Genomic DNA, 14,285 nt, shown 5'->3' on the forward strand with positions numbered 1-14,285 from the left:
GTGCCTGAGCTTTACATCGGCGACCCTCCAGTTCCCAATCCCAAATCGATATGGACTGAGCAACTGATGTCCATATCAAGTATGCAAGAACATATGCAACAAATGGTTTAAAATGGGCTTTTCATCGCGGGACCAGTCTTGCAATAAACTGTACTGAAGGTCCTTTAAAAACACTTGCAGAAAATATAATAGACTAGAATTACTTTATTGATCCCAACTGGGAAAATTGTGGCGTTACAGCAGCAGGTTATCCAACACACAATATGAGTAAAAAACACAATGTTAGCAAATCTAAACACAATATAATATTAAATACAAGGTAAATAAGTACTAAAAATATCAAAACTAAGAATGTGAATATATACAACCAGGATTTAACTAAGCATTACTAGTCTTAAATAGGAAGATTAAATGTAAATGTGCAAGAACAGAGTCATAAATGGTAGTAAATTGAATATGGAAGATTAAATGTAAATGTGCAAAAACAGAGTTGTAAATGGTTGTAAATTAAATATGGAAGATTAAATGTAAATGTGCAAAAACAGAGTCGTAAATGGTTGTAAATTAAATATGGAAGATTAAATGTAAATGTGCAAAAACAGAGATGTAAATGGACAGTATTGACATAAGTCAAAGTGCATGAGTGTAGACATATTATAAGCAGAAACTATACAATATAACGGCGAGTATACAGCCAAATGAAGTGAACATGAGTCCAGGGATAATGTGTAAATTTAACATGTGCAGAACAGATTACAGATATTATCAGAACAACTAATGTGCCATGTTTCTAGTCCCCATATGTGCAATTAGACCAAGTGGAGTTACTTTAACTGTAATGTTAACAATTGCTTGTACTTTTTTTTTACATTAAAGAGAGAGCTGCGCCTTTAAGTGCAAACCGTGTTCGCTTAAACGTTATTTCGCGAGATTTGCTTGGCGCCGCGACCTCATGTGAGACACCTCCTGCGCGAGCCAGTCCGACGTTACCTCTGCAGAGGAAAACGCAATGGAGCCCTGAACGTTTTGCATTCCTACTTCGAAACAATATCACCACCAAAAACACTGCTTTATCCGCTGTTTTGTGGCGTAACAGGGCGGTACAACGATGTGGATCCAGGTTCGTACTATAGACGGGAAGGAGACGCGAACCGTGGAGGATCTTTCTAGATTGACCAAAATTGAGTCTTTACGGTTGAAAATACAAGACATCTTCAATGTAAGCCCACAGCTGCAGCGCCTATTCTACAGAGGAAAGCAGGTAAACATTGTTTTTGCGTCGTCTTGGTTTGCAAACCCTCGTTAATGCTTCAGCAGGGCTTGGTGCTGGTGGAGAGTGGAGTGGTCCTCTCTGGTGTTTCGGACCCATGCGAGCTTCCTGTTTTGATAGGAATTCGCCAATAGTTCTTGCGCAAGAGCCCGGGGTACGCGGTGTGCCAGCCCCTGAGAGTAATGGTGATGTTACATGGAAGTTAGCTCCTGTTATGAAACCTCGTTGCCTTGTTTAGGTTGCTCGGAGGAAACGTGCATGCAACAAATGTCTTACCGCCGTAGACATGTTTGTTTACATTGCCGCGAGAGAGAAAAGGGAACATCACCCTCTGTTTCCACATGTAGACCAAAGCCGTACAAACACAAACACCCTCCATCACTTACCTATCGCCACTCGAATAACCATATTAACGATATTTAAATTTAGCTAGAACAGCAAGTGCGCTTAAAGATCCATCCATTCACGCCTTTATGGTTTTTTTTTTTTGCAACATGTGGCTCCAGCTGCCGAGCTTAACGTGCATGTGGTGTTATGATAATGTTAATGATAATTTGAAGGAGGAGGGGACTGCTGGCTCCACGTGCCTTCACATATTAGTGTACTTGTGTTTACATAATGTTGTTACAACAGTATGCACACTGAACAGCGAGGATGCACAGGGCTGTACTAGACAGATCACCAACACATTAAGGAAGATCAGGTCAGTGAATGTTGTTCTTCAGAGGTTTAAAATGTAACCTTTCTCACAATTAAATGTATACATCTATTTCAATACTGCAAAACTAATGTGACATGACAAAACATTTTCTGATTTTATATTTCACTCCACATCCAGCTCAGCTTAAATGTAAACAGTTTTTCGAGATACGGCCTCTTATTTATCATCATTATTTTTGATAATATGCAGTTTCGGTAAACTACACTACACTGTGATTACATCAGTAATGCAGCCAGTAAGAAAGCTGGAAGGTTGAGCACTTTGTCTCTCCATGTAAAACATAAATAACAAATTCTGACTTCATTGTTGTATGTTAGAATTTTCTGTCTAGACATAGATAGACTGAAATCAAAGAACACATTATTTTACAGGTTATTTTTAAAAGTTGTTCAAACATAATTCTAAAGCATATAATGCCCTTAACAAGGATCTATCCCTAACATGCTAAAAAGTTATTGTGAAAAATGTATAGAATGGGTTTCATAGTTTTGTTACTCCCTGATAAATAAACTGCACTACACTGGTTAGGTCCTTATTGCCTCAAACAAACTTTCATATATTGGATTATTTTACCAATAAATATAATATATCAATCGAAATTTACATGCTTTATATGCTGTTTTAAAAAAAAAAAATCAGACTTTGTAATTTCAACATAGTATGACTTTACAACCTACAATATGACTGAGAATTCACAATACAAAACTGCAACAGGGGTCTGAGAAAATATCACATGTGCTCAAATGTCATTTTCTTTGAGAAGAAACTACAAAAAACAAATTGTTTGTTCAAAAGAACTTAGTTAAATGTCTCTCTGGTCTGAATGAAGGCTGCATCATATGAGGCTTCAGTATATAAGTCACTGTCCTGGTGGGTTGGAAATTCACACACTATGAATTGCTTATTGTTAACAGATTGAGCGCACATAAAAGTTTAATGTGATTAAATGCCAGCAGTCATGAAAGAGAATGGTTTGGCAACTAAAAGCTGACGTCCTCATGTGGACGTGTGTTTGTGAGCGTCATGGCGGATGGTTGTGTCAAGTTTGCGGCCCAGTTCTTTGGTGGTTTAACCTTTCTCAATCTGCATTATCTGTTAAATGTACGTGAAACCCTACAAGCCCTGGTTTTGTCCATAATAAACTGGCAGAACACCGGTGTCATGATTTATTTAGTAATTCAGTGTACCGTTACAAAGCTAATATTAACACAGTGTGACTCAACCAAGCAGATGAGCTGGCAGGAAGCAACAGCATATATGATGTGTCGATCTCAGATTGTTTACATTAGGTTACACTTAGTCACAGCAGACTGCTGAATATGTGTTTGGCTGTTGTAGGCCAAAGAAATTCCTTCATAAATAGTGTTCTGCCTTCTCAATTGTCCATTCTTCTTCCTGTTGTGTAATTAAATAATAATGGAGACATTCAGATATAAATCTAACAAGCCACAGTGGGTCGATTTTCTTCATTTTGTGTTCTCTATTGAATGCAGGATAGAGAGAGAGAGAGCAGTTATGGCAAAAACAAAGGTTTACTTAGATAACCTTGAAAAGAAATGACAGATGTTATGTTATAAAGTAAGCACCACTGCAAATAGAGGCATTTTCCATTCCCTAGTTTGCTAATTTCATTGCTCCGAACAGCTTTCTTAAGTCAACAGGAAGCAGACTGAAGTAGAAGCATTAACAGTAGGGGATAAAAATGGCTAATTTACATTTGCTGTATTAACAATTAATTAGATGTTTGTTGGTATTGTCATAGAGCTGTGTGTCAGAGCTGTAGTGGCAAAGGCTCTGCCCCGCGAAGTGAATCCTGTGCTGCCTTCATTTCTCTGGAAAATAAGCAGGGAGGGTTGATTAGGGGATTTCCACGTGTCAAGTAATGCAAGGAATGAGCCAGTGACACACAACGTAGACTAGCGTGTGCCTTTACATGTTTGGAGGGGTGCCTGCGCACTGTTAAGATTTAGACTTGTAGCAGAATAACTCAGTCTAATTCCTCTCCAAAATGGCGTCTTGTTTTTCCCTCCAGCTCACTGTGCGTGCACGCTGCCTCACCAGTTCAAAGTCATGCTTGCCCTTCAGTCGGAAGGGTCTGGAGCCAGCAGCCAGCCACACAACTTTGCCTCAGTGTTTTTTTTTTTCGAGAGGTTTTCAATTTGCCTTTGCTTTTCATTGTGTCTCCATTTCACTTTTATAACATCTCGTTTTAATCACGAGCAGACTTCGACACACACCTTTCATTGTCAATGCAGCCTATCAGCTCAACACCCGCACTCACTTTGTTGTAAAACTCTCTGTACTAATTAAAAAACATTCGGCTTGTTTCGTAAGCGGTTTAAAAACTTGGTTTGTGTTGCATCTGTCTGCCTTAAAAAGATGGCTTTTCTGCACTTGTGTTTTTTTTCTCTTTCTGCAGAGGCAGCTAACATGTTTCATTGTTGGCCTGTAGGAAAGCTTTATTGGCTTGCCCTCTCTCATGCAGACTGTTGCTGTGACCTAGATATCACTACAAGTTGATTATACATTCACGGATGTTGTGGCACCTCGATTGATAAGCCAAGCTTTATCTCATGGAGGATATCAGTGGGGAAAGCGAGAGTTGGCTGCAGCCATGCGGTACGCAGTCACACCCTTCTTCGACAGACATGCTGGACAAAGAGTAAAGACAAAGGAGGCCCGAAACCTAAACTACAACTGCAGGCTTTCCAACACTCCCACATTTTTTTTTTTACAGTTTTACCCCTCCTTTGTATTGTAGCTTTAGAGCCTTAGCTTGCTCAGTGGTCAAATCAACTACCTGTTAACTGGATATTACACCTTAGCAGGGCTGTTTTTTTATGATCAGATTACCACAGGACTACCAAGGTTATTATTCTGCTAATTGTCTTAAGTTTCTCTGGTTTCGGTTTCTTGCGTCGATAAAAGCGCTTGGGTGGAGGTATTTGAATGTCAAAAACACAATCTATGATTTAAAAAGGGTCATCTCTTATGCCACTTAAACTTACAGGATAATTACGGCGTCCTGCCTGCTAAGTAACGTGTGAAACAAACCATTTTTTAAAAGGACAGTAACTGTCAATTAACAGTTAATTAATTAACAGTGGGATTGTTTTCGGGGGGGGGGACAATGAATAACTGTTGTCAGAGTGAGGGATGAAAAAACAAAGAAGGAAGCTCCGTAGATGGCAGACACACAGACACTCCTTCTGATTGTTTTTGGAAATGTGACCCATTTCGCTTAGATGGCCTGTGGGCGGGGACATGAGCGAAGAAGACACTGTGTAAGAGGAAGGGGTTTTGGGACTACCTGGTAGAACAAAGAAGACAAACGTTTTGCTCTGCTACAAAATCTCCAACTTGGACATTACACCTTTGAAACTCTTTATTTTGAACTAGACGATGATATTAGACGGGCCAAAAGATTTCTGAGCACCTGAGCACCTAATCTAACGGCTTTAAGTATAATGTCCATATTAACAAGAGGACGTCGCCATAGTTTGTTTCATTTTGCATTGAGAACCCTTTCAAGTTTTACAACAAGAAACTGAATATTTCTGAATCATACCTCAAAAGAAATTAGACTTTGAAAGAATGCCTGCGGATATTCAACAGAGGAGTTAGTCCGGTAGAAAGGTGTTAATTTTATTCCAGTCAAGGACACACACACACACACACACACACACACACACACACACACACACACACACACACACACACACACACACACACACACACACACACACACACACACACTGCTATGCCAAAGATTTTGACTCTGACTTGTTAGAGCCTTTTGAGAAATCTTCAAGTCAAGTGCCTCTGGTTTTGTCTAAAGCTTTGTTGTGATGTGTGCTGGGTGCTGAAGTCTCTCGTTGGTGCACTGAACAACATATCACTCCGATGTCACATAGTGAAGAAACCAGAAGGGATGCCTGTTTTTTTTTTTTTATTTGCCTGCATTATTTATGCTGAAGGAGAAGATGTCCAATCGTTGATGATGTTATCCGTCCTTCATTTTAGGTGTTATTTCTGTAAAGAGATCGTGACCTCCCTGCATATGAGCGTATTTGTATCATTGCACGTTTAGTCAGTGTTTTTTTTTTTCTTCTTCTATTATCCAGCTGCTTATTACTGTTGTCGGGGCTGAAAAACCTTGCAGTGAGAGTCGAAAGCGTTGAAAGCAGGTACAGCCTAGACATCATTTATCAGGGTCTATGCGGTGCACGGAATGACACTAGATGTTGTTTTGAAAATACGTTTAGGACCGTATGCCTAATTCTGTGTCCATCTGTGTTTTACACTGGAGAGAATGTTTGCTGCAGGTCCTCCCAGCGATCTTATTGTCTGTTTTCCTTTTTCTGTGTTTGTTTCTTAACGCAGTATCAAGGGGAGGAAAGGCAATTACTGTTACTAAATCTAAAACTGAGTTGAGGCAGGAAAACAGACAAAGAAGTGCTGAGACAGACTACAACAGAAAGACAGACATACAGACAGATGAGTATTACCACAACTGTATGGCTGTGTTTGCACCGCTGCTCCTCTGATCTAAATTTCATGAGACTATTAAAAATGGGGAGGGATGGGGACATTGCGCTTGCTCCCTACACCACTCTCATGCTACGCCTCCGACGGCTCTCCTCCTCGCTGTCAAATCACGAAGAAGAGAAGGGGAGCGCAAGCCAGAGCAGCAGCCATGCTTGTCTCTCCAGTACAATGGGCTTGTGGGGTTGAGGGCTTAAAATGAATAGTCTGAAATGAGTTAGCGTTTCTGCTATAAGCTCTCTTCCTGAGGCAGTAGCTGTACTACTGTTTACTTACCAGTAGATCGAACGTGGAGTACATATGGGTTTCTGATGGGCCCTAGTTGTTTATAAGAGCTTTTGTTAAGGGTGTTATTTTCCCATGCACATATGCCGCACTGCCTGACAGAGTCGCAATGATGATGATGTTGTTGGCGGTGGTGTTTTTTTTTTTTGTCGACAGAGATTGTGTACATGTCTCAGGTTCATGGGGGTGGGCTGGAAAAGGGGGTGCTCTCTTTTGGTTGTCATAGCAACCCAGTCATTTCCTCTTTCCCCCAGCTACATCTCCTATCACTGTAATTCATGCATTCATCCATTTCTTTCAATTATTTCTTCTCTTTTTTATTTCTTGAAGAAAACCAGTGCGGAATATATGTGAGTGGTGATGCAGCCGAGCATCCGTTGCTATTGGATTGGATATGTAGAGTAATACAAATATGGCAGATGATTAAAGGAACGAATTACCAGTCAGTGCAAATATTTATTTTCCTGCTTATGAAAAAGAATAAAATATCTTTATCAAACCACTGTAATGTATAGCTACATGCGATAACCACTAGCTAAATATTGGCTCATTTAAGATTAGTTTTTGTTGTTATTGACTTCTTAGTAAGATCCTACAATGCCACTGGTGTATTGAAATGCATGCAGATTTAATGAAATGCTGTTTTTAATTGAATTATTTTAACGCTGTAGATGTACACACATTGAGCAAATTGTTTCCTCTCACTATGCTCAATATTTCGTTCTGTCTTAGGCATCTCCGTTTGTCCTTGAGAAGCAGTTCAGTGTGTTTGTCTAAGGGCACTCTGTGGCTGAGTCGTTTGCATTAGATATCATGTTATTGTATTTCTAGGAAAGATAGTTGGACTAATAATGGTACCAAATGCATCTTCTCTGGGCAAATATATGCCTCCTAAATATGATAAAAATATTGTTGCAACAACTTATTGAGACAAAATTGGGGTTTTACAGCAATGCATAATTAGAACTGTCATTGTTTTTTCATTTGTACTTGTAATATTTTCAGATGGAAGATGGCCAGACACTGTTTGACTACAACGTGGGTCTCAACGACATCGTCCAGCTGCTGATTCGCTCACAGGGTGACGCTCCCGACAGCCCCGCCCCCAAGGACTCCTCTGGTGTTTCCTGTCTTTCAGCTCATCCCCCTGACTCCATGTCGGAAACCCGCAACTCTCCAGCACCTGCATCCCCAGCTGCTATGGAAACTACCAGTATAGACAATGACAAGAGCAGCGTCAAGAGCAGCGTCAAGAGCAGCGTCAAGAGCAGCGTCAATACCAGCACTGTTAATGAAACCAAGCCGGACACCAGCACTACCAGTAATTCAACCAGTACCAAAAATGGGATCAAGTCCCCGAGTCCGGCACGGGACATCCAGCCGCAGACATCCAGCAGAAACACACTAGCTGACCCAGGAATTGGTGTGTACAAGGTGAGGGTGACAGTGTAAATATTTGAAACTATTAAGGAGATTTGCATGATTGCAACTGTTGCCCTTTTCAGACTGCTTTTTTAGCAAAAGTGCCGTCATCATGTCTTTTTACATTCATATTTATTCTGCCACATTTTGGCATTGCGGAAGCAAGGCACAGCAGGATCTCCACATAGACACACAGTCAGATATGCCAGACACACACACACACACACACACACACACACACACACACACACACACACACACACACACACACACACACACACACACACAGCACTCCCCCCCCCCCCCCCCCACTGGCTCAGCTGAAACCGTCTCGCCTCTGTAACGCCTCTGTTACTATACCACAGTAGGTACAGAGATGGGATCACTTCTCCCCCCCCCATTACGCCTCAGCAACATTCAGATTGAAGGGGAAACATCACAGGGGTGTGAATTTTGCGGCTTGAAACGACAGTCTGAATAGGGCTCGTTAAAAAGTAGTGCCACAGATTCCTGAGAAGGCCACTCTTTTTTTGTTTTCATGTCAAATCAAACTCTGAGCAGAATGCATCTTGTGTTCCACTGCTGTTAAATGCTACACCACCTTGTTGATATGAGCAGTATAAGATGTAGACAAAATAAATTGTCCTTTTTAGCTAACATAAATAAAGGAGTTGTCATGCTTTTGCAGACTAGATTTGACACCGATATTGACATTTACAATCCTTTCACTGACCATCTTCAGATTAGTAATAGACTACAGCCCACATGTTGGTGAGTCTACTCTGCACTACTGTGTTTCACTGAGCACGGCTGTCTGGACTGGCTGACTTGCATGTCTGAGTAGTATATGTGTGGGACTGAGCTGACTTTTCCAGGTCCAACCGAGCTTGCAGGAAGATCAATGCTGTGACTAAGCAGATGAGTTCTAAATAGTAAAACCATGCTGGATACTAAGGTTACATGCCTCAACATGCTTTAATTATTCACTGCAGACTAAGTGAAGGTATTATGTGGTTTTCACAAAAGAGCATGTAGGCAAAATTAATGCAATTCACATAGCAGCCATTTTCTTCTGATTGTGATGCCACAAGTAGGAACCTTGCAAATCAATAATTTCCTGCTTCTTAAATGATAAGGAACTTAGAAGTCAAGAAAGTTTAAAAGTTTTAAGTACCAGTAATATCAACATATTTGATAACCCATTAGCTTTTGTAAGATGATTTCTAAATTTAGACTCTAATAACATCACAGTTTGATAGTTTTTTACAGTAGGAAAGGCGCAATCAGTAAATTGGAATCTAAAATAAACTTTAACAGCTCTGAGGGAGATCAGGATTTATTAGGACTGTTTAATTCCAAACGTATGTATGAATGTAACTGTATGAACCTCAACTGTCTTAACGTGGGATGTTACAAATTCATTTTCATGCCTGTTCTTGAAACTGAATAAATCTTCAGGGCCTTAACATAAACACAATTAAAACACTCTTTATCAGTCCTCCTATCTGATTTAGGGGTCCAAATAATTTAAATGCTTGAGTAAAACTAGCTGTTTTTTTTTTTTTAATCAAACGACACAGAAGTGGCTGCATGACGTGCTTCAGGTCACTTGAGTGACATTGCACTTCCTGCAATGGGACTCTTGCGCACGTCGCAATTTCAATGTTAAAACGATATATTGTTCAGCCTTTTTGTATAGATTTGTCAATAGTGTGCTATTGATAATGCACTCTGTCCTTGACTGATATAGTGTTTGTTGTGAAATGCTACAGTATGAACCTGCACACATGTCTAAAGGCAGTGACTGCTTTAAGCAGCTTGGTCATGAATAAACAATTAAAAATGGCTGCCAAGTGAAAGAAACAACATTTTTTAAACTCAGTAGTTTTCATTTAAAGTTCTAATGTGTAGGAAGTGGACTCAAACATGACATGTTCCTTTACACAACAGAGAGCAGGTTTTATTTTTATTGTTTTTTCCCCCCTGTACAATGTTATTATTTTTTTAAGGCATATATGATGACTTACAACAGTATTAGATTTTATTTCTACATTTCTGTCTTCTCAGATTAACGAGCTGGTGGACTGCAGAGACGTCAGCATCGGCGCTTGGTTCGAGGCCTGCATCGACAATGTGACACGAGCACCCAAAGGACAGATAACACCCCCCAAGGGCAAGGTGGGCCGGCCCCCAAAAAGGACTAACGGAAAGCTGGAGGCCGAGCTCGGACAGGCCCCTGGCCAGGGCCAAACCACAGACAGTAACAGGAATAATGTTGTTATAAGCTCAGAGAGTAATGGAGCCTCCACCTCTCAGACAGACTCTACAGCAACTACAGAGACCAAGGACAGAGAAGAGGACGTCATTTACCACATTAAATATGACGAGTAAGTAACATATTATTATGCTAGAAGAATGTTTCTGCTGCAAATGAACTAATATTGGTAATAAGGATAATGCATAATAATAATGCATTATTACTAGTTGTCATAAATGTGCACATTACAGTGTTGAATTTGGCATTCTAGCAAGCAAATGAATAGAGTCGTTACAGAAACATTTTGTCTGGTGTTCAAAAAACGCTGTTTATTTCAAAATTAGAGCTTCCTAAATAATAGCAATTGTTCTTATTGCGATACGAGCATTTGCAATGACCACATCCCAAAGACTTCATACATCACAATAATTAAGATTTTTTTTTTTTTTTGTCTTAACAAGACATTCTTTCTCACTCAGCATGCCTGCATTTGTTCTTGTGAAGCTCGTGGTAGCTATTTGCTTCCCTCAGATTGCTTGGTGGCAGTTTTAGAAGTGAAGCGAAAATGCGTCTGGATTTATTTTGGATTCAGGGGCGACATGTTGCAAACAGATATTTAGCAAAATGTGAAGAACAGCAGATAGACATAGAAATATAGTAATGTGTGTTCATTTATTGCACATCATGTCATTAAGACAATATTAAACAATCCTATTGGATATTCATCTGGCCATGCAGGCGTAGTAAGAATTCACAGTGCTGCATCTCTAACAGAATAGTGAGAGTATGTGCTTTCCTCTTTGCATTTGCTGTGTCACGGGCACAGCAGAATAGTGTTTCGATCTTGTTGTTCATCGCCTATGTTATTACAGTATGTTTGTTCATACTACTGTTGTGTGGCTGTCTAAAAACACATGACGTGATATACAGTGTTTGTGCTGTTAGGGGCTCTAAGCATCAGTAACAGTGTTTCAGTGCATAGAGAATTGCAGCCTCCTCTTTCTCCTGGCAGTCCAGGGGATGTGGATTGGGGGGGGGGGGGGGGTGTTGTAGTTGATGCTACAATTTGGACTCTATCTCTCGCGCTCTCCTTTTCCAGCAAATTCATTCAAAAGCCGATGTTTCCATGGTAACTCATGAGTTCTCAGGAGCATTACTTCTTTGCTTTCCTCCCTCAGCTTTGTCTGTAATTGCTGTGAACATGCCACCGGTGAGACACAGCTTCTCCTCGCTGTATCTATCATAGTGTGTGTGCCATTGCATGTTTCCGTGAGGGGATGTTATGCTGCTGAAAATTGCATCGGAGGCTGTTGAGCACTAAATGTGATTTGTCTTTTTTAGGCAGACGTCACTCCCATTTGACAGTCTGCAATGTTTCAAATTCACGTTTCAGCATTTACAGCGGGGTAACGATTGTTTCTGCGGGCACAATCCAAAAATACACACTACTTTGTTTCCTCCTTTTCGTTTGAATGGATGTAATTATTTATTTGATACATGGTACACACAAATGGCACGCCATGACACACAAATGGTTACAAAGGTGTCTTGACACGACTTAACAGTAATATATGACTTTGGTCTTTACCAACTGAGTCAAGCATTCTACCCCAGTTTTGTGTACTACTGACAAGTCAAGGCTGCAAATGCAAACAATAGACATTTTAAGCAACCGGTTTTCAGAGACTAATTGTAATCTACTCTCCTGCATTCTAACCCCGGCATGCGTAATATCACTTTCTATGCTGAGTGCCATCCTAGGTTTCTTCCATCACTTTGTTTGCAGGAGCAAATTAGAAATCTCTGTCTCTGCCTACGCGCGCGCACACACACACACACACACACACACGCACACACACACACACACACACACACACACACACACACACACACACACACACACACACACACACACACAGATACACACCCCCACCCCCCACCCCCCCTCCCCCTCGTTTAACACCTGCCTGCATAGTTTGAGAAGAAAACCAACCCTCCCAAATGAACTGCCTGCATGAAGCAGTGCAGGGCAGCGTTTCTACAGAATGTAATGAGCCACAAAATCAAAGGAAAACATGATCTGTACCTCCTCTCTGTTGCTCCCAGGGACCTGATGTGTCATGTATGCGGTTGTATGCCTGTGTGTGTATACGCATAACAAGCGTCTCAGATATATGTTTTCATGGTTAAATCTCAGCTGAGCTCAGCATATGGTTAAGATTCTCTGTGGAGCGAGAAACAAATATAAACACAAATGGGCAAATATAATGTTCTTGGAGCTTTAACTGTCATATTTGTTATTTGCAAATATGGACTGGCATCTTATGTATTTGACAGTGCATCATTATGTTGTAAATTTAAACACCTCAAATCTAATTCATTTGCACAAGTGGATGAAGATTTGAAAACTACAAACTACAAAGTGTCTTTTTTTTTTAAATGGTGTAATTTGGCCATAATTCTAAAAAAAAATCCCTCTATCCTTTCTATAGATTCTCTACTATAAATGTTTTGGTTAATCAAATGTGGAATAGTTACATGTTTAGCCAACCGTACTGTGTTGCCATATCATCTTTTTTTTTGCAACCATGACACAAAAGGAATACTATAGTCCCGGATAAAACAAACTTGTGTCTTTATACACGTTAGCTGCACTTTAGGAGCCTTGTTGCCCCCTGAGATCTAAGTCACATGTCATAGTATTCTAAAGCACAGGGGGTAGTTGAAAAATGTATTATCTAAAGGAGCAATATGTCACTGACACTTTAAAATGGGCATCCCAGTCCAAATTCAAAACATTGGATTGAGCTATCTCCCCTGCCCCCTCCTTCCTAGAGTCGAGGCGTATGTAGTTTGCCATGTCGAGGACACTGAAGCTTCCGTATTTAACCAGCTCTGCATCTGTCTTGAAACCTTTCTGCTTTTTGCCTGGCAAACAAAGGGGCGTCCACAGCGGCCATGTGGGGTTGCCTTAAAACCTTCTCTGGTCAAAACAAAAACAAACTATTCAGCACCAGAATGGAAACCTATGAGAAGGACATCCTGGCTGCTGCTTTGTTGTCAGAGAAGCCAGCACTTCAACATAGCATGTTGGCTGTAAGCTCATTTTAAGATTTATGCAGTAGATACCTTACACATAGGTCCTTTAAATTAATTAATTTTAGCCACTTCAGTTTCAGGGACCTGATATTGTGAACGCTGGCTCACTGTCCCACTGTTACGTTTTACTGGGACACTTGTATATAATGGAGCCATTGCTAATGTAATTAGTAATAACTGTGCTCTCAGTCAGAAGGTTTCCAATAAAAAAGGCCTTCTTCTGCCTCAGAATAACTCTTCACCTCATTTGATAAGTCCAGATTGTTATCACTTTGATATGTAGCTATTAAGTGTATAATGAGTGTTATGAGATTGTTTTGCTTTGAATAGAGTCATTAGTGCTTCTTAGATAGGCTTTGTCTTCTAATTAGCAGGATCATCATCATATGCAGTGGAAGACTTCCTAGAAGTATCTAAAGCTATGCAGGCAGTCGGTTTGCTATCAGTGCACGACTGCTACCTGAGTGCCCCTGAGAGAGTTTAACTCCGCAATCACTAATTTAGAGAGAGAGGGACGATGAAACGAGATGAGATAAAGTTTAATTTCCATTCCAATGTCCATTAAGTTTCTCACTAGCCTGCTCTCTCATCTCCTTTTCTTCACAGAGAGCAGCCATTGTTTGATTGTTGAATAGAATCTAAACTCAAAAATACTTTTGATTTTTCAGTGTTGTTTTACTTTTTTA

General features: G+C 40.3%; 1 protein-coding gene across 2 annotated transcripts in view; it reads left to right on the forward strand.

The window, feature by feature from the left end:
- The first annotated feature begins 963 nt into the window (after positions 1–963).
- The window catches only part of LOC132992636 (E3 ubiquitin-protein ligase UHRF2-like), a 33,348-nt gene continuing 20,026 nt past the window's right edge, over positions 964–14,285 (forward strand). The window contains exons 1-3 of one of the 2 annotated variants that reach the window (XM_061062070.1): positions 964–1,261; positions 7,827–8,255; positions 10,311–10,630. In XM_061062070.1, the coding sequence (XP_060918053.1) occupies positions 1,109–1,261; positions 7,827–8,255; positions 10,311–10,630 (902 nt within the window). In that variant the 5' untranslated portion in view covers positions 964–1,108. The remainder of the gene's footprint in view (positions 1,262–7,826; positions 8,256–10,310; positions 10,631–14,285) is intronic. The other variant, XM_061062071.1, reaches the window with a different exon arrangement.

Source organism: Labrus mixtus, chromosome 17 (genome assembly GCF_963584025.1).
Source record: "Labrus mixtus chromosome 17, fLabMix1.1, whole genome shotgun sequence".
NCBI classification, from domain to species: Eukaryota; Metazoa; Chordata; class Actinopteri; order Labriformes; family Labridae; genus Labrus; species Labrus mixtus.